The sequence below is a fragment of the Lolium rigidum genome, chromosome 2, assembly GCF_022539505.1.
Source record: "Lolium rigidum isolate FL_2022 chromosome 2, APGP_CSIRO_Lrig_0.1, whole genome shotgun sequence".
NCBI classification, from domain to species: Eukaryota; Viridiplantae; Streptophyta; class Magnoliopsida; order Poales; family Poaceae; genus Lolium; species Lolium rigidum.
In genome coordinates, this window is record NC_061509.1 from 107,545,250 (window position 1) to 107,569,438 (window position 24,189).

The 24,189-nt window shown below is 47.7% G+C and overlaps 1 protein-coding gene and 1 long non-coding RNA gene across 2 annotated transcripts; both read left to right on the forward strand.

Annotated features, from left to right (window-relative positions):
* Positions 1-13,264: 13,264 nt before the first annotated feature.
* On the forward strand, positions 13,265-16,984 carry LOC124687065. The gene is made up of 6 exons (XR_006998072.1): positions 13,265-13,363; positions 13,702-13,809; positions 13,976-14,079; positions 14,213-14,333; positions 16,055-16,227; positions 16,689-16,984. It is a non-coding gene; the product is annotated as an uncharacterized LOC124687065 (long non-coding RNA).
* Positions 16,985-18,893: 1,909 nt separating this feature from the next.
* On the forward strand, positions 18,894-20,182 carry LOC124687066 (pollen receptor-like kinase 5). Its single transcript, XM_047220917.1, has 2 exons — positions 18,894-19,470; positions 19,575-20,182. Exons 1-2 carry the CDS (start codon positions 18,894-18,896, stop codon positions 20,180-20,182), a joined length of 1,185 nt encoding a protein of 394 aa, XP_047076873.1.
* Positions 20,183-24,189: the final 4,007 nt, after the last annotated feature.

The following is a 24,189-nucleotide window of genomic DNA, read 5'->3' on the forward strand; positions in this document are numbered from 1 at the left end:
CAGAAGGCCAAGGTGCTATATTTTTACAAATGTAAACTAGATTATTGACTCTAGTGCAAGTGGGAGACTGTTGGAGATATGCCCAAGAGGCAATAATAAAGTGGTTATTATATATCTTTCTGTTTATGATAAATGTTTGCATACCATGCTAGAATTGTATTAACGGAAACATTGATACATGTGTGTTATGTAAAAAACAAGGAGTCCCTAGTAAGCCTCTTGTATAACTAGCTTGTTGATTAATAGATAATCATGGTTTCGTGATCATGGACATTGGATGTTATTAATAACAAGGTTATGTCATTAGATGAATGATATAATGGACACACACCCAACTAAGCATAGCATAAGATCACGTCATTAAGTTCAGTTTGCTATAAGCTTTCGATACATAGTTACCTAGTCCTTCGACCATGAGATCATGTAAATCACTTATACCGGAAGGGTACTTCGATTACATCAAACGCCACTACGTAAATGGGTGGTTATAAAGGTGGGATTATGTATTCGGAAAGTATGAGTTGAAGCATATGGAACAAGAGTGGGATTTGTCCATCCCGATGACGGATAGATATACTCTGGGCCCTCTCGGTGGAATTTCGTCTGATTAGCTTGCAAGCATGTGAATAGTTCACAAGAGATGATATACCACGGTACGAGTAAAGAGTACTTGTCGGTGACGAGGTTGTTATCACCAGATTTTAGACAAATCCAGAGGTGGGCCGGGCTTGGAAGATTACATGTGGAAGAATTCTAAGGCGGCCTGGCACGAAGGGTTTTGGGCTGAATTGCCCGTGTATCTTTATTTAGTAGTTTATTATTTTAGATAAGAGATAGAATCTTACTCGTGCACGGTTTAGTGCACGCCCTCATTAGAAAGTCCCTTGGACTATAAATATGTACCTAGGGTTTATGGAATAAACAACAACTCACGTTCAACCCCAAAAACAAACCAATCTCGGCGCATCGCCAACTCCTTCGTCTCGAGGGTTTCTATCGGGTAAGCGACATGCTGCCTAGATCGCATCTTGCGATCTAGGCAGCACAAGCCCCACGTTGTTCATGCGTTGCTCGTACTCGAAGCGCTTTTGATGGCGAGCAACGTAGTTATCATTAGATGTGTTAGGGTTAGCATTGTTCTTCGTTTAAGCATGCTTACGTAGTGCAACCCTTGCATATCTAGCCGTCCTCACGCCTATCTCAGGTGTGGGGGCGGCACCCGCTTGATCATTATTTAGTAGATCCGATCCGTTACGATTGCTCCTTGTTCTACAAGGATTAGTTTAATATCCGCAATAGTTTGGCCTTACAATGGGGGGAGGATCCGGTGGCACGTAGGGTGGCGTTCGCAAGTCCTAAACGGGATGTTCCTAGAATCAACTTCATGTTGGTTTTCCGGCCTTGTTTAGGATCGGCTTACGAGCACCGTGCGTGGCCGCAAGGCCCAACTCTGGAGTAGGATGATCCGGTTATGCGGTGAAAACCCTAAATCGTCGTAGATCTCATTAGCTTCATCTTGATCAAGCAGGACCGCCAAGTATTCGTGCACCCCGTACGGATCATGGGTGGATCGGCTCTTTGAGCCGATTCACGGGATAACTCGAGAGCCGATCGAGGCTCGTATTTAACGTTTACATGTATGCCCTGCAGGAAACTAAGCGAGGCACCCTCATCACCTTCCCGACCGGGTATAGGTCAGGTGGCACGCCCTTGCACTTCGCAACGCCGCGTGTGACCGAGAAGAGCATTGCGGGCCGTCGCTCGGAGGGGTCTCGGCCAGCCGCAGCTCTAGGCTCCCCCGGCTCTACGGTGTTGACAAGGCCGCTGCCCGCCGGTGGGTTTTGGCGGTCAACACATTCCGGCACGCCCGGTGGGACAATCGTCTGCATCAACCACATCGCCATCTACATCCGAGATGGCGGACGGCACGCCGGTCACCTACGAGGATCCGCTCGACGACCTCAAGAAGCAATACAACGAGATCAAGGCTACCCTCGAAGCCGACCTCATCGGCTCTTTTCGGAGAACCCGTTCGGTGGCATCGGATGGAAGGGGTTCTCACCGGAAGGTGCACTCGATGGGATAGACCTCTCTTCCCCGTCGGAGGAACGCACCAGGTGTCTGCGGCAGGAGATCAACTACCCGGTGGCTCACTCGCTACACCGCCACTGCGAGAACTTGGTCAACGTGCTCGGAGCGTGTCGCTCGCGCGTGATCCGGGAGATCATGAGCCACCGGTACTCGCCGTCGGGACCAGCTCTCGGGACTCATCAAGGAGAGTTGCCTTTCCGAGTCCCGTCCACCGCTGCCGTTTGCGTTGGCAGCACCAGCTGAAGTGCCGACTACACCGGCATTCCTCGTCTACGGAGTGGTGGCGACCCCGGTGACTACCGGTTCTTAATGGAGGCGCCTAAGGAGATCCCTCATGGATACGCGTGCATGTATGTGCCGGATTGTGGTGGCTGGGCACTCACAAACCAGGCCACAACATCGGGGACTCCGGCGAAGACAGGAGGAACGTCGGCGACAGAGCAGACGTGGCTAACTAAATACGCCACACCGACGAAACTCCCGAGCCCGGCTCCTGCAGGCTGGCTCGGAGCTGGAAAAGCAAACATGGCGAGGCCAAGTACGCCACCCCGGCAAATCTTCGGAGTGCAACTCCTACGGCCGGCACAGCGGATCGGATCGGTACCATGCCGAGAGACCGGTTCGGCATGATGCCGAAAAGAAGAGGCGATCGGCTATTCCAAGCCGTACCACGACGATTACGAGATGATCCCGCTGCCACCTAAATATCGGCTCCCCGACTTCTCCAAATTCGGTGGATCGGATGGCTCCAGCTCCATCGAGCACGTCGGCCGATATTTGGCTCAACTAGGACCGGCTTCGGTGTCGGATCAGCTACGCGTGAGGCTCTTTTCACGGTCCCTCACGGGATCGGCTTTTGGGTGGTACACCTCTGCGCCGGCCGAATTCCATCCGGTCTTGGAAGCAATTGGAAGAACAGTTCCATATGCAATACCATTCGAAGCTTCCGAGTCCGGCATTGCCGATCTAGCACAACTACGTCGAAGCGCGGGGAGACGGTGACGAGAATACATCCGGCGCTTCGGGAATCTTAGGAACCGATGTTATTCGGTTCGTATAACCGAAAAGGAAGCGATCGAGTTGGCGGTAGCGAGGCCTTGCAACACGGCTCAAGGACATGGCCTCCCAAGCGGATTATCCCTCGCCGGCGCACATGGTTCGAAACTATCGGCATATGAACGAGCGCCACCCCGACCTGTACCAAGACAAGTTCAAACGTGCGGTAGTTATGGTCGATACGGAAGAGGATGAAGTGCTGCACGGGAGGCCAAGAGATAGCGATGGGCGAGTGGACTCGGGGGGAACCCCTGTGGCACCGCAAATGGGTAAAGCCACCGGGGCCGCCCGGGGGATTTGATTTTGACGTAACCAAGACCGAACAAATCTTCGACCTCCTGCTCAAGGAGAAACGAGTTGACGATTCCCGAAGGTCTCAAGTTCCCCACGGCGAAAGAGCTAAATGGAAAGCCGTACCGCAAATTCCACAACTCGCTTTCCCATGCCACCAACGACTGCCGGGTGTGGCGTCAGCACATCCAAGCGGCGATAGAGAAGGGGCGGCTAATTTTCAACCAGTACGCCATGAAGGTCGACACCCAACCCTTCCCCGCCGTTAACATGGTAGAAATCATCTACCCCGAAGGTTGCCGGCCGGGTCCCTCGTTCGAGCATCAACATGGTAGGACACCGGAAACCACTCGGCAAAGATGGAGATGAGGGCAGCTGCTCTCACGGCAAGGATACAGAAGAGGCCGCTCCACGCGATCGGTTCCGTCATGATGGCAAGCGCTATGTCACAGAGGGAGAGGTGAAGAATATAAGATATCAGCGACCCCTCTCTGATCACCTCCTCAACAAATATGTTAGTCAGTATGACCAACGCCGGCGACCCAATTACAATGATAGAGAAGATCGTTTGGCTAGAGAAGCCAGAAGATATCGCCGGCAGAATCGCGATGAGGAGGAGCACGAGCGCTATGCCACGGAGGCATCAAGGGAGCAAGACGACAACGCCAGGCATTGGGACTGCCCCTTCTTCAGACACTGCTGGGATTCGGGAATGAGCCGATTGCCCACAATCGGCAATTGCCCGAATGCAATCGAGAAAAGAAGGAGGCAGCCAACGTGTACGTGTTCGAGCGCCTAGGGCCTCTCCCGTCACAAAGCAAACGCGGCTGAGTCACCTCGTTGGGCAGATCTTGAGGATTCGGAAGACGAGGGAGAAGTGGAAGAAGACAGGTACCACCGGCCAAGGTGGTGCCCCGACGGACTCGGCCGTTCCCAAAAGCGCGGGGTTCAGCGATTGCGCGGCTCGGAGGAAGCCGAAAGGTTGTACCCGCATACGCTAAGGAAGGCACGGCCTGATCCGGCTGCAAAAGTTCAGCGAACCCTGGATGAAGAGGGTCGTCCACGGAAAATGGAGTGGCGCCCCAAACAGAGGAAAGCCGATGATGAGACATCGGCTGGCACAAACATGGTACTCGTCTTGCCGACAGAGCGTAGCCCTCAACGACTCTACGGAGCACTCAAGGTGGACGACAGCAAGCGCATCAAGTCAGAGGTTGGGTTGGTTTCGTCTGGCCTGACCAAGTAGCAAGATCAAACCAATGAGCAAACCAGGAGAGGCTGATCCTGTGATCGGCCCCAAAAAATTTTACGAAGGGAACTTACAAAACCTTCAACGAGCAAGCAACGTGGAGGCCGATTCCAGCAATCGGCCAAAATTATCCTCACCTACCTTTCGCTCGGGTTCAACATGTTATCCAACAGAGCCGATACCATCAATTTTCTTGACAGAATCGGCTCGGGGGGGCACCCAGGTATATGAAAATACGAGGGTATGCAACAGAAGCATCCCATCTTTTGTTGATGGGAATTGGGATATGGGGGCCGATGCACAGGTCGGCCGTAATAAAAATGAAAATTCGAAAATTTTCGAACACAGCCGATGCATGGCCATCGACTCAAGGGAGATTTCTTCAAGGACAATGTCAGGAGCAGCATGGGCGTGCGGATCAGGTCAAGGATGGATTGCATCAGGTCCATCAAAGGAAAGGAGCCTATCTGGCCGGCGGAAGCCGAAGAAACTCGGGGGGGGCAGCTCACCTTGAGGGCTCTACGCTTTGGGAAGCCGATGTATGTTTAAATCGGCTAGCTCGGCATAAGGAGCTCCCTCGGACATGATCGAGCCTAGGTCCATACGGCTACGCTTTACCTTGGCCGAGACTCGGGGGCAACAAGCCCGGAAGATGCCCTGTTTTTAAGAGCCGATTAGGGTCACCTCGAGCTGCGGCTGCATCATGGTCGTCTCGGGGAGGAACCGGGAAGGAAAAGCCGTCGTCTAGTACGGGGCTTGGACTGTGCTTGTTGCCGCAAGGAAAGGAAAGAAGTCCGACGCGTTGCTATCGGTCTTAGCATGACAAACGGAGGGAATGAAATTGGAGCGATTAAAGGATGAATGGAAAGAACAATTTCATTAATTCCAAAGAGCGGCTTTACAAGAAAGAGCCGATGGCTCTCAAAAGAGGGATCTGGTGCCTAGTGCACTGCTACTACTAGTCCTATACTACTAGTCGTCGCTTGTCCTCGTCATCGCCGCCGTCGACGTCGTCGGCGCTGCTCCCGAGGAGCTCCTCGTCGCTGCTGCCCCAGCCCTTGGCCGGAGCCTCTTCCTCCTCCTCATCATCATCATCCTCGCTGTCCGCCCAGGAGTGGAAGCGCTTGGTCGGCGGATACCCGATGGAGGAGGAGGAGTCATCCTCCTCCTCTTCCTCTTCGTCATCGTCTTCGTCCTCGCTGTCCGCCCACATGCGGGGGCGTTTCTTCGGCGGGAGCTTGGCGGCCTTGGCCTTCGCTGCTTCTCCTTCTTTCTCCTCCTTGTCGGAGGAGAAGGGATTCACTGTGGGGTGGAGGCTGTCCTCGTTCTTCTTCTTCGGCGAAGATTGGGGGAAGAGCTTTGAGAAGGAAGAGGAAGAGGAAGACATCGCTACAGGAGGAGAGGGTTTTTTGGTGCCGATAGCTGGGATGGAATAGAGGATAAAGAGAGCTAACCAGTCGGCACGGTTAAAATAATGAGAAATCTGGTGAAGGATTAATGCCATTACAACTTCCAAGGGATCGATGCTAAAGCTGTCAGGATTTTTAGAGAAGCTGAGAAGACAGGGCATAATGATGACGGATGCTGTAAACTGGCTCGCTTTCGCTACGACATGACCCTTCGAAGGGAAAGCATAATGATTTTGGAAATGTTATTTCCAAAACCGGGGGGGCATGTGTTATCACCAGATTTTAGACAAATCCGGAGGTGGGCCGGGCTTGGAAGATTACATGTGGAAGAATTCTAAGGCGGCACGGCACGAAGGGTTTTGGGCTGAATTGCCCGTGTATCTTTATTTAGTAGTTTATTATTTTAGATAAGAGATAGAATCTTACTCGTGCACGGTTTAGTGCACGCCCTCATTAGAAAGTCCCCTGGACTATAAATATGTACCTAGGGTTTATGGAATAAACAACAACTCACGTTCAACCCCAAAAACAAACCAATCTCGGCGCATCGCCAACTCCTTCGTCTCGAGGGTTTCTATCGGGTAAGCGACATGCTGCCTAGATCGCATCTTGCGATCTAGGCAGCACTAAGCCACGTTGTTCATGCGTTGCTCGTACTTGAAGCGCTTTTGATGGCGAGCAACGTAGTTATCATTAGATGTGTTAGGGTTAGCATTGTTCTTCGTTTAAGCATGCTTACGTAGTGCAACCCTTGCATATCTAGCCGTCCTCACGCCTATCTCGGGTGTGGGGGCGGCACCCGCTTGATCATTATTTAGTAGATCTGATCCGTTACGATTGCTCCTTGTTCTACAAGGATTAGTTTAATATCCGCAATAGTTTGGCCTTACAATGGGGGGAGGATCCGGTGGCACGTAGGGTGGCGTTCGCAAGTCCTAAACGGGATGTTCCTAGAATCAACTTCATGTTGGTTTTCCGGCCTTGTTTAGGATCGGCTTACGAGCACCGTGCGTGGCCGCAAGGCCCAACCCGGAGTAGGATGATCCGGTTATGCGGTGAAAACCCTAAATCGTCGTAGATCTCATTAGCTTCATCTTGATCAAGCGGGACCGCCAAGTATTCGTGCACCCCGTACGGATCATGGGTGGATCGGCTCTTTGAGCCGATTCACGGGATAACCCGAGAGCCGATCGAGGCTCGTATTTAACGTTTACATGTATGCCCTGCGAGGAAACTAAGCGAGGCACCCTCATCACCTTCCGACCGGGTATAGGTCAGGTGGCACGCCCTTGCACTTCGCAACGCCGCGTGTGACCAGAAGAGCATTGCGGGCCGTCGCTCGGAGGGGTCTCAGCCAGCCGCAGCTCTAGGCTCCCCCCGGCTCTACGGTGTTGACAAGGCCGCTGCCCGCCGGTGGGTTTTGGCAGTCAACAGAGGTTGAACAAGGTATGGGGATATCGATGATCAAACCTCGGACAAGTAAAATATCGTGTGACAAAGGGAATCAGTATTGTATGTAAATGGTTTAATCGATCATTAAGTTATCGTTGAATATGTGGGAGCCATTATGGATCTCCAGATCCCGCTATTGGTTATTGGTCGGAGAGGAGTCTCGACCATGTCTGCATAGTTCACGAACCGTAGGGTGACACACTTAAGGTTTGATGTCGTTTTAAGTAGATATGGAATATGGAATGGAGTTCAAATATTGTTCGGAGTCTCAGATAGGATCCAGGACATCACGAGGAGGTATGGAATGGTCCGGAGAATAAGATTCATGTATAGGAAGTCACTTTACAAGTTTGGAAATGATCCGGTGCATTTATGGAAGGCGCTAGAATGTTCTAGAACCTTTCGGAAGAAATCGGGACTCCACCAACCCTAACTTGCCAACCAAGTGGGAGGGTGGAGTCCATGGAGGACTCCACCTCCTTGGCCGGCCAACAAGGGGGGAAGGGGAGAGTCCCTGTCCCTCTAGGTTTCGTCCATATGGCAGTTTTTGAATTGGGGTCTTATTCGAAGACTTTGGGCAAACCCTAGGGATTCCACCTATATAAAGAGGAGTGGGAGGAGGGCAGACACAGTTGGCCGCACCACCTAGGGCACCCCAAGGCCGGCGCCCAAGAGATCCCCCTCTCCCAAACCCTAGCACCACTCCCTCCTCCACCTCTCTCCCGTAGCGCTTAGGCGAAGCCCTGCCGGAGATCTCCACCACCACCGCCACCACGCCGTCGTGCTGGCGGGATTCCGAGGAGGATCTACTACATCCGCTGCCCGCTGGAATGGGGAGAAGGACGTCGTCATCAACACCGTACGTGTGACCGAGTACGGAGGTGCTGCCCGACTGTGGCACCGTCAAGATCTTCTACGCGCTTTCGAAAGCGGCAAGTGATCGACTACGGCAACAACGAGATCTAATCTCGTAGGCTTTGGAAATCTTCGAGGGTTAGTCTCATGATCTTCTCGTTGCTACCATCTTCTAGATTGCATCTTGGCTTGTTATTCATTCTTGCGGTAGGAAATTTTTTGTTTTCTATGCTACGAATCCCATCACTTCGATGAGTGGTCGTGCAGCCGGTGGGAACGAGCAAGATGGCGCCATGGTGGCGCTCAGTGGCGGCCGTGACCGCGGCTAGTGATAGGAGCTCGTAGCGGCGCTGGAGTGGCGGTGGAAATGCACTGAGGAAGAGCTAGCGGCCTCCTGCTTGGAGGTTATTTTACCGGCGTTCACACATAGCCGCTACCGGCGACTTCCGGCGACAATCCCAAAGCTGTTGTTGGTGGCGACGTCTCCGAGCTCCTGCCGCCGGCTACCTCTTTGACATGCTGCTACTGGCCACCTCCCCGACCAGGTACTGTTGGTAAGCTCTCTCTTCTCCTCCTCCATATACTCCGGCTAAAGTTTGTTTATTTTTGCTGCTGCATTGAATGTCTGTATAGACGCAGGGAAAGCTGTTTGCCGTCTGCTGTCCATCTATATATCCCAAAATTTAGGATTACATGGAATTTACATAATTCATCACACGATATATCACCAATTCATAATTCAGAGTTTAAGTCAAAATAATAAATTCTATGTGCATATTATACAACAAACAAAGAAAGGCAACACATCTTAGAATTGAAAACAGAGTCTTGACACAATAAAATCATTGTTTCCTCCTCCTTGGAGTTAATTTTTTCTTGGATGCATTGGAACTTGAAGGCACATCAAAACTAGGTGTAACCAGAGATGTAGTAGTTGTCACCGGTGGCGGTGATGTGCCAGCCTCGGTAGCATCACCTTCGGCCATGGCCATAGCAAGTCTCCTACAAATTAAACATGATGTTAGAAGATATATTTTTCCATGATTCTTTTTATATGAAAGCAAGCAGAAGGATTACCTCCTCGTAACAGGCACAGGGCTATCACGAAGACTAGGAGGCAATGTGATTGTATCTCTTTTCGGTGTCCCAACAGCAGCTGAAAATACCTCTTGCTCAATCACCTCTGTAGATAGTTGATCCGCATCTTTATGATTTTTTTGCCCTTTTTCTTTCTGTTTCAATGCACAAGACATTAGAAATAAGAGGGTAATATTGATGTGATACTAATATAACAATACAAATGTTACCTTTATCTAGGTCCATTTTCTTCACATGTTGCTTTTCTATGCCCTAACTGTCCACATTGTTTGCATCTGATGCCAAATCTCTTTTTCTCTTTTACATCATCGCCGTCGTCCTTCTCTTTTCCTTTGCCATCTACCTTTTTCGTCCCTTTACTGCTAACACCACCATCTTCAAGACAACCTTTGATTCTCAGTGTCCTCTGCCTCCCAACAGGTCTTTTTGAAATTGGTGGCACCATCTCAAAATCTAGAGTAACATGAGGCCACTGAGACTTGTCTATGATGGGTTCAATCTCTCCAGCATAAGCTGCCCGGAACATGCTCAGTGAGTGGTAGTCATGCACATATGGATGAAAGTTGGTATTCGCGGTCCCTATAAGGAAAGAAAGTGCATGATCGCAAGGTTTCCCGGTGTACTGCCATTCTAGGCAAGTGCACTCATGACTATCTATCTTCACAACATGCCTAAGGTTATTCTTGTTGGTGTCCTTAACCTCACAACTTTCTCCTGTTGATCTTCTAACTTCCAAATGACCAAGTTCTCTAGTCATATTATTTATCTGTTGAATGATAGCAGGTAGTATAATTTCACGGAGCAATTTCCCAACCTCTCTCCGCCTATGGAAAAGCTTCATGATTTTCTCTTACGGAGTCTCCTAGCTCATCTGGGGGAAGGTCCTTCATTCCTCTGATCCAGCTCTATATTGAAACTCTCTACTAGATTATTGTGAATGTAATCACATTTTATTTTCGTGTTGAAGTCGCATCTCATCCACTTTAACTTATGATAATTACTCAAGTAAGTAGCTAGCTCAGGTTTAGCTTCCAATATCTTGGCCATATGGTAGTTAAATGTTTCTATACGGTAAGCCTTGGCTGCTGGCCACATCCGGCCAAACACGTCTCCATGAAACTTTTTTTGAAATTCCGCATTAGATGTCTAAAGCACTCCCTTTGCTCTGCTTGAGGGAAATCTTTTTTAGCTGCATTCTCTAACCCTTTGCATGCATCTGTACAAATAGCTAGATTATGAAGATGTCCTATAGCCCTACGAAATTGTTGCACAAACCAAGTCCACTTATCCTCCGTTTCTGATGAAAAGAATCCAAATGCCAAAGGAAATATCCAGTTATGTTCATCTAGTGATGTACATGTTGCTAACTGACCATTCCACTTTTCGTTCGTAAAAGTTGAGTCTATACTAACATATGGTCTACAACCATTCAAAAAGCCATCAATACATTAATATTACATCTGGGCATGGGCAGCCCAACCCGAACAGCCCGGCCTGACCCGGCCCGAAAATCCCGGGCCGGGCCGGGTCGGGCTTGCACCTCGGGTCGGGCTCAAGCCTGAAATCTGAGCCCAAACGTTGGGCCGGGCCAGGCTTGGGCCTTCATTTTCGCACATTGTAGCCTGGTCGGGCCGGGCTCTCGAGCCAGGCCGGGCTTTTTGCTCGTTCGGGCCGGGTTCGGGCTTAAATTACAGGCCCAACGGTCGGGCCGAGCCAGGCTCGGGCCTGACTTTTTACCCGCAGGCTTTTTTAAACCCGGCCCGAAGCCCGGCCCAAAGCCCGGCCTGGCCCGAACTTTGCCCAGGTGTAATTAATATACTTGATCGATAGGGTCCAATGTAAACTCCTCGCGTCAACTGGAAATAGTTTTGATGGGGCACGTGTGATTACTAGAATAATCCATAATTATATATTAGATAGATATTAGTTTAGTATTATAGTCTTCATATATTTCATATATTTCATATATTTGTATATATAATCGTTCAAACATAGAAGTGATAACTCGTGACAAAATTTGTAAGATAAGTCCAATTTACCCCCTAAACTTGTCTCAAAGTTCAGCTTACAACCGTCAACTTTACTTTGGTTCAACTTTCAACCCTGAATTCTAAAAACGTTTCAGAATCACCTCTTGCATTGTATTAAGATGGTTTTTCGTGTACCATATATATTGTATGTTGATGAGTTGGCACAGTATATAGGAAGAAAACCCGCTAACTGGCGAGAAAAACCGGTTCAAAACATGCCAAAAAAGGGTAGAAGGTCCAATTCCGAACGGTTTGTAGAATTCAGGGTTGAAGATTGAACCAAAGTAAAGTTGAGGGTTGTAATCTGAACTTTGAGACGAATTTAGGGGGTAAATTGGACTTCTCTCAAATTTGTCTGCTTGACAACGAAATTTCAAACAGACTATTTTCATTCAACCCGAGGTAGTGTGCTACTGTTAGACTACTCATAGTGGAAAATAATATAGCTAGTAACATTAACAACATGCAATACCAACTAAGCAATTTGATGACATGACATATCATTAATTGAAAAAAGAGAGTAGTGGTAACTAGCTATGTTACCATCACATCACACATTATAATCTACTATATTAAAGGGTAACAAGCTTCTTTTTTCTCACAATTTTGAACTTTTTTTTTGATTAACGACAGGTTGACACATATGTGGTTTTGTGGTTTGTTCACATTGTGTTCTTTTTGTGTGCATTTCCGGTGTCCTCTTGCACATTCCATTGGTCCTATTTTATGGTCTCTTGTGGGCTTTCTTGTCCCTGGGTGGATGTAGCCATTTTAGTTTTCTGTCTATGATAGGCCCACCCTGAGTTATTGTCTGGTCTGTCCCCTGTGTTCTTCACGTGTTGGATCGGCCAGTCAAAGCGGTGCTGCCTATTTCCACCATCAGACTCCGCCGTTTCGTTTCTTAATTTTCTCATCGTGGTACATGTCTTCTTAATTTTCCTTTCTCTCTCCACTCATCCTTCCCACGATCTCTCCCAGGCCTCTCCTGCCGGCGACGAGCTTGCTCCTGTTTCTCAGGATAACCACCTCCTGCACGCCTCTACCGACCATGATGGCTTGGACCGGTTGCGCCGCGCGCCAGCGACCTGGTTTCCGGCGCCCTGCTGCTACCGGACAGGGCTCCCGCGCTTCGCGCGCAGCGCGCCGCCCGCCGCCCGCCGGATGGGGCTCCCGAGCGCCGCCGGCCAGCCAGGCCTCCCGCGCGCCGCCAGCCCAGGTTCCCAGTTCGCCGCCGCACCATGTCCCGTGGCCACCAGTCAAGAACCCATCGCCGCAGCCAGGGCTCATACAGAAGAGGGTGCGGTTTCTTCTTTTCTTTCTGATCCTCGGTTTTCTCTCTCTGTAATCTCACCTCATCCTCCCTCTTAAGTGGTGCAGGCAGCGAGGACGAAGACGGTGACCACGTCCCTAGCAGCAATGCCAGTGGCTGTCGCGTGATGGAGAAGGAGCAGGAGGTCGTGGAGGTTGGTCCACCGGCGACCACGCGCATGGCTGTGATTGGTCTGCCGGCGAGGACGGGCGGAGGCGCAGGACGAGCGTTGGTTCTCGGCAACTGCCGATGGAGAGAGCGTGCGGTAGAGGTCGTGCTTCGAGCGAAAGCGCGGTGGACGAATCTACATCTTGCGCGGCGTCCTTATTTTTCTCTCCCCGTGTCGCCGGCCGTGTTGGCCATGGGCTTCTACCAGCGCGGTGCCGTGCCTCCACACACGGCATGGGCGGAGCAGAGCCAGGAGGCGGCGACCACCGGAGCTCACGCTTCGACCTACATGTACTTCCACGGCGACGGCAACGACTTGATCTGACACGAGCCATCCCCTCCTGGTAACTAGCAGGTAAGCTACTTCAGTGTCCCCCTCTCCTGCATACCAGAAAAAATGCAGAGACCGCTGGAACTGGTCGTGCATGGAAGCAGCAGCAGGAAAAATATTGCAGTACCTTGTAGTGTTCATCTGAACTAGGATTCTCTCGAGTTATAGTCTGTTATTTTGGGTTTCAGTTAATCAATGAGGGGATGGTTGCTAGGAGGTAGCTAACTGGGCAGTAATACTTAAGTTGTTCTAACCTGAGTAACCTCACATACAGAAGTTATTAACAATTTGAGGTTAAAACTGCTACCATTATCTATAATTTTCTGGTTTTGCCAAATTCTGATACTGGTTTTTTGTACCAGATAGCCTGATATTTTGTAGCGATTGGGCTCCGAGACAGAAAAGCATCATGGTGTACCCTGGATTGAGGAGATGCATAGTTCAGTGAAGTTTTGTGTGGTTTGAGGAAGGTACGTCAATATATTCTTACACTAACTTTTCTTTTTCTCTCTGCACTTCTATGTAATGTGTAATGCTTGCCTTTCTTTTTCTATCTGCAATTTTATGGAATGTGTGATCTATTCCTCTAAAGTTGTTTGGTGCTTTTCCCCTGTGTCTCCCTCCTCCTACATGCAGATCAGAAAGAAAAGAAGGAACCTTACCTTTTTTGGTCTTCTTGGTTCACATTTTGAATAGATGGGCATTGGACATGCGCCGCTCAACTGGGGCAATTTAGTTCTGTAAGCTTTGCACAATGGTCATGTTTCTGTTTGCATTCCTATTCATTTAGACATGTGTACCAATATCATCCCCTGAAATAGCTGTACTGAAGCGCTTTTCCTGGTTTATAACAAATGGTATTGTGTGATTCAGGTGTGCTCTTCCACCTGCGTACATCCTCCTAAGTCGGTGCGCCTAAGTCATGCGTTCTTTATAAAAACGTGATTTTCTCACAAACAGATCAAAGATGAGCTTCTGAACATTGGCCATTCAGGTAATTATATTTGTCTTAAGTGCTTCCTTTTTTCTAATTGCAACTTGGTTTCTTCGTTTCTTCATAGAGGGTGTGTCTATACTAACTAAAAACAGTAGTGCACCTGGTAGTTCTTTCTTGCCATTCCTATCATGTCAAGATTGTTTCTGATGCATTACTAACAATGTTTTAGTCTGCACAACGAACAAACCAATGAATTGTGGCTATATGTGGCACTTCAAATTTTAAAACTTTATGCACCATTATAGTTCGCATCGTGTTTATCCTTGAAGAAAGTAGCACAAGGCTATGTTATTCACTACTCTTAATGACACAGTGAGAGCCAAGATTATTTTCAAGTAGACAATTACATCTTCACAGCACTTAATTTTGCAACTTTTTACAATTACACAAATCTTCCTATTTTCACATTTTATCTTACTGCCATCCACTTAAATAAATATACATATGTTGTCTTAAAAGTGATTAGTCTACATGTATCTATAGGAACTAAGAAGTGCAGATGCAACTGATTAATCTGTAGACATAAAAATATCCAGCTCTTACAGGCGTACACGGTGGTTGAGCACAAATACAAGGACCCTATTCATACATAGACATTTTGAGCTATTTCTATCCACTTGAATAGGTATTCTGACTCCTGAGGTGTGTGTAGTAGGAACTTAGAAGTGCGGCAGATGCAGCTGACTAATTTTAGCTCTCTACAACACATATGCATGTTTTTAATTCTTCTCTTCCAGATATTTGGCAGCTCCCTTACACTGTTGTATCTACCAAGGTTTTACCATTGTGTTCCTAATTCGTCGATCACAAGAACCTGCAGTTAAAATGACAGGGATAGGAAAGCAATAACCTAGATTATATAAGAAACCTTAAGCTAAAGAGCCGTAGATAGTGTTTTTTATAGTTAGTTCTTCCTGAATATTCAACTATGTCCAAGTATTGCCTTTATGCACCAATATTAGATCCTGGCACATCTATTTTGTTAAATGGAAAATTTCCACTATGAAGATTGTGGTTTATACACAGAATTAGGAAAAGAAAATGTAGTATATTTGCCTTCATCATTAATCAGGCTGCGTTGTCATAAACTCTTAATTAATGGAAGTGTTATGCAATTAGCTAAAAAAACACATCTGTATTGCTTCAGACATGTGGAATGACCAAGGAAAAGCAAGGCCCAAAATGTAGTATTGTTCAGTGACTAGAATTAGTGGCCGCTGCATCTACCAATGATTGACAGAGCTCGATGTTTCTTTTGAACCAATCAATGTCTCCTACAGTGTTGTCTTTTTCATATTATCTAATCAACCATACACATCTAATATAATCGAATGGAATTCTCACGCAATCACGACACATTCGTGGGACATGCATGGAGCCAATAGAAAAGAAGAGATGCTTAAAAGATATTGATTTATAACCCATTTCCGTATGGGAGGTTTTACTGATTGGCACTCCATTTTGAACAAGAAGCTAATATATATGATTACCACAACTTACGTTTGCTCTTATCTCATCCTGCTAGAATGTGGATTGCAGTGAGCAATTAGTTTTGTATGTAGTCCTCCAAATCGGTGGTCTCTATAATTTATTGGAACAATTAATATGCTAATATTTGTGTAAGCAAATAACGTGATATGGTAAAGTCCACAACTGAATTTCCTTTCTTTCAGTTCCAAAGAAAATAATTGTTTATTTGGATTGATTTGCATGTGTAGGTATGCCATGCATATACGGAGGATGAATTCAACAATTACCTGTTCTCCAATTTGATCTTTGTTGGTAGCCATGCCTTGCTCCGTCTATCTGAATTTGCTATCAGCCACGCTGTCACTACTGTGTTAGTTACTGAAGTCATCGACAGTATAACAGTCCAGCACGATATTTACAGGTTAGTAGTTAGTACTCAAAAGGCATGCATTCGCTGTACATTTATTAAATTGAGTTGATGTCACAATGCAATAAGATGTGAACTGGCGGGGCTAGATCTTCAAAACGATGAGTAAAGCAAAATTTCAGTGTTCCAGATAAAGCATGCTATATTTATTATGGTTTCATTTATCATGGTTATTCACATCTTATCAGCCGATATACTCTCAGCCAGTATAACATGTAATTATCATGCTTCTTAAATGGATGTTAGACTCCTGGGCGACATGGACGGGGCCTAACATGATTTCTAATTTTGTTGAGATTTATAACCAATAGTTGTTATTTCTTTCTCATTGGGTTTTTTGTCTTCATGGCAGTGGTTACAACTTTGACATTGCTATCTCTCTTTCAGCAACAAGAACATCTGTTTTTGTCTTCATGGCAGTGGTTACAACTTTGACATTGCTATTTCTCTTGCAGCAACAAGAACATCTGCCTGAAGCTAGACCTACCATTTTCTGTCATCTATGATCTATGCATGTAAAAGTCGTTTTTTCCGTGCCAACATTTATCTCTATGTAAGTAATAGCTTTGATATGTGAAAAATATTTCAAACTTGGTTAGTACATGGAGAAGGGTGAAGCCAGCAAGGAGAAGTTACGGAAATTAAGTTGGTTTTAAATGAATAAGTGTAGTAGTATGCTAAGCAGAACACATATGGTTTCACGTGCCAGATTATACAAATCTGTGCGTGCAATTCTGAAACAATTATCCTATTAAAGTAGACTATGTACCCATCTAAATGTGTATTTATGTCGAACCATGATCGCTTTAGAGCTACTTCAGTTGACCAGCTGCTACTGTTTGTATTATCGCATGGTTGGCTCTGGTTCCAACCATCTTGAAATTCACTGGTTAAACAAGAAAATGTGCATTCTTCTATCATGTGGTTTTATAATTATCACATCCATTATATTACACAGCCTGCGCGGCGTGCCGCCGCGCCCATCCATGCTAGTAATGAATAATAGCTCTACAAAGTACAATAAATATGGCATTCTACGTTACTATATCTATGATACTACGCACTATGAAAGTAGTAACATCTCCATGTTACTACCTAATGTTACTCTCCATTATGACTAGTTTTAATAAGCATGGCATAGCTTAGTTTGCATCTTGTTCTAGCTGAAAATTAACCACCGTCTCTTCTCCAGTTCAACCCGGACAACGAAAGACATTATATGTCGGAAATCGGTTCTTGTTCATCTATAGATTATCAACTTTTGTAATGTTTGACCACCAAAAATTTCATTCGGAGGCAGTATGTGATTTCTACTTCCGATGTCGAAGTTTATTTAGATTTATGTTGTTTATGTTCTAGCTCAAAAGTGACAACTAATCGTCATCCAGTTCAACCCGTCGGCCACCCACAAGGCCAGAAATGGCCGAGGGCAAAACCGCAGCAACGATCATTTCAGTTGGAGGAATCTCTCTTCTCCCGCCTATTCTTAGCCCCTCTGTCGCCGCGACCCTTTTCTCCCCACCACCTCCTCGATCCCTCCCTTCCCTTGCCCATGCGCATGCAAAACGCCGTAGCCGCCTAGCCTCGCCTGAGCTCGCGCGCGCGTCCTCCCCCGCCACACGCACGTACGTGCGGTCACGACCGCGCCACCGCCGTACCCGCGGGCGCGCGCAAGATCGAACGAAGCCCGGCCGTACGTGCTCCAACGAACGAACCAATCCCTCCCGGCACGCACGCACGCAAGCACGTCGATCGCCGCCGCTGGCCCCATGGCGCGGCTGCGGCCGCCCGGACATTTCTACATCGCCGTCGTCATCATCATCTCCGTCGCCTCCGTGGTCGCGTCCGCGGACGACGGGGGCAAAACGGAGGGCGACGTGCTGGTGGCGTTCCGCGACACGCTGCGCGCCGCCGACGGCTCGCCACCGGGCCCGCTCCGCTCGTGGGGCACGCCCGGCCCGTGCAACGGCAACCACTCCTCCTGGTACGGCGTCTCCTGCCACGGCAACGGCAGCGTCCAGGGGCTCCAGCTCGAGCGCCTCGGCCTCGCCGGCGGCGCCCCGGAGATGGGTTCCCTCTCGGTGCTCCCCGGCCTCCGGGTCATCAGTCTCTCCGACAACGCGCTCACGGGGCCCTTCCCCAACGTGTCCCAACTGGGCGTGCTCAAGATGCTCTACCTGTCCCGGAACAAGTTCTCCGGGGTGATCCCCGTCGACGCCTTCATGCACATGCGCGGCCTCCGGAAGCTCTACCTCACTTCCAACGACTTCTCCGGGCCTGTGCCGAGCTCCATCACGTCGCCGAGGCTGCTGGAGCTGTCGCTTGCGCATAATAAGTTCGACGGCCCGCTCCCGGACTTCTCCCAGCCGGAGTTGAGGTTCGTCGACGTCGCCGGAAACAACCTCTCCGGCCCCATCCCCGCCGGCCTCAGCCGCTTCAATGCCACCATGTTCCAAGGTACTAATAGGCAGATCCAAATCTATCCTTTGTTGTATCATTTGACCGAGCCACCGAATCGAAAGTGTGCATGAACAATTGAGAGTACGTTCTTGATCGTGAATTGATTCGGGAAAAGTGTGCGTTTCTCCGCAGGCAACAAACTCCTGTGCGGCAAGCCGCTGGACGCGGTCTGCGACCCCGCGTTGTCGCCCGACGACGGCATGTCCCCGTTCGTGAAGATCGCCATCGCGCTCATCATCGTCGGCGTGCTGCTCGCCGCCGCGGGCATCGCCACGGGCGTCCTCGGCCGCCGGCGACGGAGGAAGCGACGCGCGAAGCGGACCGACGGATCCGTGACCCTCCCCAACGGCGAGCAGACGCCGTCCAACCCGGTTCTGGAGACAGCGCCGTGCGTCGCCATGAGCCAGGCCGCCCCCGTCGCCGCGTCGGCGAAGCGCGGAGGGCGGCGCGACGAGCACGGGCGGCTGGTGTTCATCAGTGAGAGCCGCGTGAGGTTCGAGATCGAGGACCTGCTGCGCGCGTCCGCCGAGGTGCTCGGCAGTGGCAACTTCGGGTCCTCGTACAAGGCGACGCTGTTAGAGGGCTCGTCGGTGGTGGTCAAGCGGTTCAAGGACATGAACGGCGTCGGGCGCGAGGACTTCTCGGAACACATGCGTCGCCTCGGCCGCCTCGACCACCCCAACCTCATCCCGCTCGTCGCCTACCTCTACAAGAAGGAGGAGAAGCTCCTCATCACGGACTACATGTGCAACGGCAGCCTCGCCAATCTCCTCCATGGTACGTCGTGGATCCTTCTTGCAAATAATCATCTTCACAAATCCTAGATGTCCAATGTAATTAAGCTGATCTAGATCTGTTGTGAACTTGTGATTGATGTACAGGGGGTCGAGGAAAGGCGTTGGACTGGGGGAAGAGGCTGGGGATCATCAAGGGTACGGCAAGGGGGCTGGCGCACTTGTACGACGAGCTGCCGATGCTGACGGTGCCGCACGGGCACCTCAAGTCGTCCAACGTGCTCCTCGACGCCGACTTCCGGCCGGCGTTGTCGGACTACGCGCTGGTACCGGTGCTGACGGCGACGCACGCGAAGCAGGTGATGATGGCGTACAAGGCGCCCGAGTGCGTGGAGGCGCACGGGAAGCCGTCCAAGAAGAGCGATGTGTGGAGCCTCGGGATCCTCATCCTCGAGGTGCTCACGGGGAAGTTCCCGGCGAACTACCTCCGGCAGGGGAGCAAGGGCACCACCGACCTCGCCGGGTGGGTGAACTCCGTCGTCACGGAGGAGCGCACGGGGGAGGTGTTCGACAAGGACATGGCGGTGGCGGGCGAGGATGCCGATAGCGAGATGCTCAAGCTGCTCCAGGTCGGGCTCGCGTGCTGCGAGGCCGACGTCGACAAGAGATTGGACCTCAAGGCCGCCGTCACCGGAATCGAGGAGGTCAGGGAGCCGGAGCCTGCATCGACGAGCCAAGGCGAATCGAAATCATAACTAACCAAAAGTTCAAATCAACACACACACTGATAAAATCAGATCGAACTCAGACAATGGATTATCGATACAACATGCACTGCGTTGCATTGCATTGCATCTGGTGGAACTCTGAGGCGTGAGCGGGAATGCCGGATGGTTTGGTGCCCTTAACTCGATGTATTAATCATCCACCTGGTGAAGACCATACGCACATTTGAGCCGGGATGGTTAGTACTAGGGGTTTTGCGATGGAATGAAATTCATGACAAATTTGGAGCAAACATGTAAATTAAATCGGTTTAGCATGATTTGATGTTAAAAGATGAGGAAGAATGTGGCCATGTTACGGTAGTGTGTAGTAAGAGAGACTACATTTACTCTTGTTTATTTTTTCTCATATTTTCCATCTATGTAGAAGTTGGTTGTATATTCTTCTGTATTATATTATACGGATCCTTTATAGTATAATTAACTAGGTAGATTAGAGCATCTCTAGCAGATCATGTAATCTAACCCTAAAAAATCATATGAAAGACATGTGCGAGAAGGAAAATATCTGTGCTGGCATCCACGAGGAGCTCGCTGGCATCAACGAACGGAGCTCACCAACGAGAACGGCAGTGGGGGCTGCAAATAGGTCAAGGCAAGCGGTTCCTATTTTTTATTTTTTTGTAATATTTAGCGGCGGCGTGCCATAAAGGGATACACGACAAAAAAGATAAATACTTGCAGTGTTGTTGCCTGTATGCCACCGATAGCAATTATCTGTGGCGCTATACCAACAGCGTGCCACATGCACGCCGCTAACGTGCCGCCATAAAGAGATACACAACAAAAAGAAAAGATAAATACTGGTGGTGGTGTTGCATGTACGCCACCGATAGCAATTATCAGCGACGTTATATCAACGGCGTGCTTATAAAGCCTATTTTGGTACATCGCTGGTAGGCTTTTTCCTAGTAGTGAACACCATTGAAACTCTTGGGCTAAATGATGATCTTTCCCTTGATCTCGGTTGCATTTTATACAAGCGACAAAAGTCCCACTGCGGGCAAAGAATAGGAGGTACCGATTGGAGTATTACTCATAAAGCATATATCTCTAATATTGTTAGCGGTCCTCCTTAATCACGACCTTGTGAGTGGTTGACGTTATGCTTGAACTCATCAAGATCCTTGACTGGCAGTGCCTTTGTAAAACCATCTCCAAGTTAATCTTTGCTGGAGGTAAACTTGATGTCTAGCATTTTACTTGCAACTCTTTCTCTGATAAAATGATAATCAATCTAAATGTGTTCAGTCCTTACATGAAAGTCAGGATTTGGAGATAAATAGGTGGCACCTAAGTTGTTGCACCATAAGCATGGATTTTCCTTTAATGAGACACCCAGTTCTCCAATAAGGGCTTCAACTCAGACGTGGCATTGGCTGGAGCTTTATACTCAGATTCAGTATTTGACCTTGAAACTATGGCTTGTTTTATGGCAATCCATGAGACCAACTTTAGCCAAAGAAATATAGCAAAACCTCATGTAGATCTTCTATCATCAAGACAACCTATGGAATCTGCATCAGAAAAAGCACTAAGCAGGATGGAAGAGGACTTATGAAAAGTAAGCACAACCTTCAGACTACCCTGAACATATCTCAAAATTCTCTTAGTAGCTGTCTAGTGAGAGATTGTTGGATCATGTAAATACTTACAAACCTTATTGACTGAGAAGGAAATATCAGAGCGTGCCAATACCAAATATTGCAAGGCGCCCACAATGCTTCTATATCCAGTACTGTCATCAGGACTAAGAAAAGTACCCTCAGTAAGAGATAACATTTCAGTGGAAGATAAGGGTGTAGGAGATGAAGTACACTTTTTAATACCAACATTTGTAAGTAAATCATTAGCATATTTTATTTAGTGAGAAGAAAACCATCATTAATATTCTTTACCTCAATGCCCAAGAAGAAGTGTAGATCTCTGAAATCCTTTTGAATGTTTGCGGGCACCATGTTTTTATTTACCTTTGATTGTTTTGAATTTTTCCTATGCCCTCTTGCAGTAGCAAGAGAGTTTTTTTTAGTTATCTCTCTGGTCATTTAAATAAAGTACCAAGTTTAATCCATTTCGATGTTTTAAAGTTGTGAAACATAAGATAAGTTGCTGATTTCTGCATGCTATATTTTAGTGCATAATTTTTGTACTCTGTTTGGTAGCTCCTAAAATCACGTAGAATTCACCGAAGCTGCAACATTTCATCCTCTATATACATAAAAATTGGAAAAAAAATCTTGACATGTATAAGTTGTCGAATTCAACTTGTTTTAATGCAACTAAAAATCTAGACAGATTCTGCCTATTAGTGTTTGAGTCATTACTTTGTGTCCCAAACTGATTTTCCAGGAATCTTTTGATATGCTAGGAATGTGTAGGACACTGTATTCTTGCTGGAACATTAATGGAATTTTTTCTTTGGATTATATTGTACCAATCATCCTATTCTCAACTAATATCACCCCATAGAAAATAAATGGGAGAAAGTTTTGTGTTGAAGTTTTTTCACAGGGAATGGAGGAACACCACACACAGAGCTATCCAAAAATGGTGAAGACCATAAGCTTGGGGATGCCCAAGTAACCCCACTGGACCTACTTAAACTCTTGGTTTGCAAACCTCTAAATTTTGATTTTTTTAGCAACATAGAATGATCGCATAAACCTGGAGTGTCTTTGTTAGTGTAATGTCTAATTTCGTTTGTAAATAAATGAGACCACCATGATAGATATTCTTTCATGCTTAGTAAAGAGCTACTGAAATAAACCATGGCATGAATGAGATCCTTGATTAAAAGAAGTTGTATGCCATAAAGAGAAAATAGAATGACAACAAAAAAGCTGAAATCCAAAGTTATGCTTAGTGTTGCTAGTTTCAAATACTTTGATGAATAATATTTTGCTACTGCCTTATATAGTTCTACCTTTTGCTCATATACATGAATGTTTAATACTAAGGAGTCTTGTTGATAATAAATGATTGTCACTATGGACAATATGGCATGCTTCGAGATCTTTTTGCTAGCCTAAATATTCTCAAAACAAGCTAAGACTTGTTTCCAAATACCTCAAACTAAACACCCACCATACCTACCTATGTGGCACTTGCTACTCCAAGTATAATATGTGTGATATGCCTCCAAATACTTTAAAATATCTCTTTTGTGTAGTTTTAAGCTCAAGAAAAATAAAGGTATGTGGCGGTACTGATGGCGTGTATTTCACACGTTCGTTGGGCAACCCCAAGAGGAAGGTATGATGAGCACAGCAGCAAGTTTTCCCTCAGAAAGAAACCAAGGTTTATCGAACCAGGAGGAGCCAAGAAGCACGTTGAAGGTTGATGGCGGCGAGATGTAGTGCGGCGCAACACCGGAGATTCCGGCGCCAACGTGGAACCTGCACAACACAACCAAGCTACTTTGCCCCAACGAAACGGTGAGGTTGTCAATCTCACCGGCTTGCTGTAACAAAGGATTAACCGTATTGTGTGGAATATGATTGTTTGCAGAGAAAACAGTAGAACAAGTATTGCGATAGATTGTATTTCGGTAAAGAGAATTGGACCGGGGTCCACAGTTCACTAGAGGTGTCTCTCCCATAAGACGAACGAGTATGTTGGGTGAACAAATTACAGATTGGGCAATTGACAAATAAAGAGAGCATGACAATGCACATACATATCATGATGAGTATAGTGAGATTTAATTGGGCATTACGACAAAGTACATAGACCGCCATCCAAGCTGCATCTATGCCTAAAAAGTCCACCTTCGAGGTTATCATCCGAACCCCCTCCGGTATTAAGTTGCAAAGCAACGGACAATTGCATTAAGTATGGTGCGTAATGTAATCAACAACTACATCCTTAGACATAGCATCAATGTTTTATCCCTAGTGGCAACGAGCACAACACAACCTTAGAACTTTACGTCACTTGTCCCGGTGTCAATGCAGGCATGAACCCACTATCGAGCATAA

What these genes read in the sequence shown, in the direction of transcription:
- LOC124687066 (XM_047220917.1), top strand. Translation starts at nt 18,894, where the DNA reads ATGTCCCCGTTCGTGAAGATCGCCATCGCGCTCATCATCGTCGGCGTG. An exon ending in CCTCGCCAATCTCCTCCATG is followed by an intron (nt 19,471 to 19,574) that starts GTACGTCGTGGA and finishes ATTGATGTACAG; the next exon opens with GGGGTCGAGGAAAGGCGTTG.